General features: G+C 30.8%; 1 protein-coding gene and 1 long non-coding RNA gene across 3 annotated transcripts in view; both read left to right on the top strand.

The window, feature by feature from the left end:
- Positions 1-2,777, top strand: part of LOC107569051 (bromodomain-containing protein 9-like) — a gene marked incomplete at its 3' end in the record, with an annotated part of 26,203 nt that overhangs the window by 2,783 nt on the left and 20,643 nt on the right. Inside the window, exons 4-8 of the mRNA XM_016255055.1 lie at positions 924-928; positions 999-1,056; positions 1,144-1,288; positions 1,402-1,512; positions 2,540-2,646. Coding sequence (XP_016110541.1) covers positions 924-928; positions 999-1,056; positions 1,144-1,288; positions 1,402-1,512; positions 2,540-2,646 — 426 coding nt within the window. The remainder of the gene's footprint in view (positions 1-923; positions 929-998; positions 1,057-1,143; positions 1,289-1,401; positions 1,513-2,539; positions 2,647-2,777) is intronic.
- On the top strand, positions 982-2,777 carry LOC107569062 (uncharacterized). Of its 2 annotated transcripts, none has more exons than XR_001606853.1 (4): positions 982-1,056; positions 1,144-1,288; positions 1,402-1,512; positions 2,749-2,777. It is a non-coding gene; the product is annotated as an uncharacterized lncRNA (long non-coding RNA). The 2 variants fall into 2 exon arrangements; XR_001606854.1 differs by having other exon boundaries at positions 2,752-2,775.

The raw sequence follows: 2,777 nt of genomic DNA, 5'->3' as shown, positions 1-2,777 counted from the left end.
AACAAAGTTACTGGGTTAATCTTTTTCACGTTTCCTTGGTTGGTAGATGCACCGGAGACCTGATTATAGCACTTAAAACCTGGAAATGTCAGATTTTCATGATATGTCAGCTTTAATAAAAACAACTGTTCAATGTTAGTTAATGTACATTAATATTAACAGATACAACGTTTTTAATTTTAATAATGTATTAGTAGATGCTGAAATTAACATAACACATTAAAAGTATTTTTCATTGTTAATTTGTTTACTGATATAGTTAACTAATGGAACCTTGTTGAAAAGTGATTTATTGAAAAATGATATATTGAGTTATGATTGCATTAGTGTTTTTTGCCTCTATTTTGAACAAAGCATACTAAAATTTACACTTACAGCAGTTTTCACTTAAATTCAAATTAATAGGTAACACTTTGCAACAAGGTCTAGTTAGTTCATGTTATTTAATGCATTAACTGACAAGTACCAATACATTTTGATACAATATTTATTATCTTTGTAACCATTAAATACAGTTAATAAAACACAACTGTTCATTGTTAGTTCATGTACATTAAATAACATTAACAGATGTTTGATTTTAGTAATGTACTAGTAAATGTCAAAATTAAAATAAAGATTAATAAATGCTTTAGAAATATTTTTCATTATTCGTTCATTTTAACTAATGCAGTCGACTAATAAATAAAAAATAAAACCGTATTGTAGTGTTGCCATGAAAAGAAATATTGGAAATAAAAATCATTAAATTATATATTTAGATAAAATATACGTTTTTTTTGGCTCCGTTTCGAACAAAGTGTTGTAAAATCTACGCTTTCAGCAGTTTCCGATTCCTTAAATTCAAATAAATTCCGTTTCAAATTCATGAATTAAACAGCTGTTTAAAAGGCATTCTCAGTTCAGTTCTGAATGATGCACAGCCCTGGTATCCATCAAAACAAATCACAAATGACTTACAAGTGATTTTCATGTCTGTCCTTTTGTTTCTTTCCTAGAAAACGAATGCACCCCTCGCCAGCAGCTCTTGGAGCATTTCTTGCGTTTGCTACAGAGGTGAGCCTCTGAAAAAGCAGATGGCGTTGTAATTCTAATCTTTCCTCATATCTGCATTATATAAGGACAGTCTTTCTGTCTCGACAGGAAAGATGCACACGGATTCTTTGCCTTCCCGGTGACAGACGCCATTGCTCCAGGATACTCCATGATAATCAAACATCCCATGGACTTTAGCACAATGAAGGACAAAATCGATGCAAACGAATACAAAACTATCACAGAATTCAAGGTACGCAAGTGTCCCGCTCTTTTTATCTTCATTTGTCTTCATATTAGGCTTTAATAAAAAGACTTTTAACTATAAAAGTGTAACTGATTTCGATCTGATGTGTGACTCTCCAGGCAGACTTCAAGCTGATGTGTGACAACGCCATGGTTTATAACCGACCGGAGACGGTTTACTACAAGGCCGCTAAGAAACTTCTCCACACAGGATTCAAAATGATGAGCAAAGTAACATTTTTAATGCAGTTTGGTTGCTTTTTGCCTTTGTTGTTCATCCGTGCCATCATTCCCATTCGATTCGGATGCGTGTGGTTATAGTAATCTAAATAAAACTTGGGTACAGGGTTATTATAGTTAACTAAAACTAAAAGCATTAAAAAAAAATTTTTTTGTTAGTTGACATAAAATATATGTAACTTTAATAACTAAAACTTATTTTATTTCAGCTAGCTGCCAATGCGACATTTCTCAATTTCATTTAGTTTAACTAAAATAACTCAAACGAAATAAACTAAAGCTAGTAAATAAAAATATATAAATAATAGCAATGACAAAAACACAACAAAATTACTAAACTTTTACTAAAATTAAAGTTAAAACAGAAAATATAAAAGATCAAATCTGATTCAGAATATATACAAAAACTATTAAACTAGTAAAAATGTTTTTATTGTGTACTTTTTAAATTAAATACAGTATTTTCCATTACAAATGATATGATCAGGATAATAGTCGATATGATTTGGGAATGTTACAAAGAGCATTTTTTGTTCATGAATGGAAGCTGTCTTTTTCACATCATCTGAAATATTAGGGAATTTTAAAGTTGTGATTGCAAAGCCTGGAACTTTCATAAGACAAAATTAATCAAATATAGTTTAATAAAAATTTATAAATTCATTTAAAAAAAATTAAAAATATAAAAAAGTGGTGGAAAAGTCTGTTAAATATATTTAAATTATTGAATATATAATAGGGTATAATATATCTTATGTAGTTGCAATAAATAATATTATATTATATTCTGTACATTAAAATAGAATTTAAGATGATACTTAATTGTATAGATTTTGTTCTTTGTGGCCTAGAAATAGTAGAGCAGAATTTATTAATTTTTTCCTAATTTAATAATTTTTCCAAAATCCTAAAACTGTTTGTTTTTAGTATTAGATGGGACAAAGATCCCAGACTTTAATCACCACACTGTTATTTTATTGCATTAGTGAGATTTTTCTCGAGTGCTCTGTGCATTCAGAGACGAGTATTTGCACCATCCAATCACTTTCTTAATTTCAATCCATCCCGTGTTGGATGTCCCGTGTCTCCCATCCTCATGGCCTGCCTAAGACCTCCGCAGGAGGAGTAAATGGGTGCTGTGTTGCTCTATTTGTGCTCTGTTCACAGGAGCGGCTGTTAGCTTTGAAGCGCAGCATGACGTTTATGCAGGACATGGATTTCTCTCAGCAGGCTGCCATTTTGGGAGATGACCACAT

The sequence above is a fragment of the Sinocyclocheilus grahami genome, unplaced genomic scaffold, assembly GCF_001515645.1.
Source record: "Sinocyclocheilus grahami isolate Dianchi unplaced genomic scaffold, SAMN03320097.WGS_v1.1 scaffold1307.1, whole genome shotgun sequence".
NCBI classification, from domain to species: Eukaryota; Metazoa; Chordata; class Actinopteri; order Cypriniformes; family Cyprinidae; genus Sinocyclocheilus; species Sinocyclocheilus grahami.
Note: the sequence above shows the minus strand (reverse complement) of the source record. Positions and strands in the feature narration are given on the sequence as shown.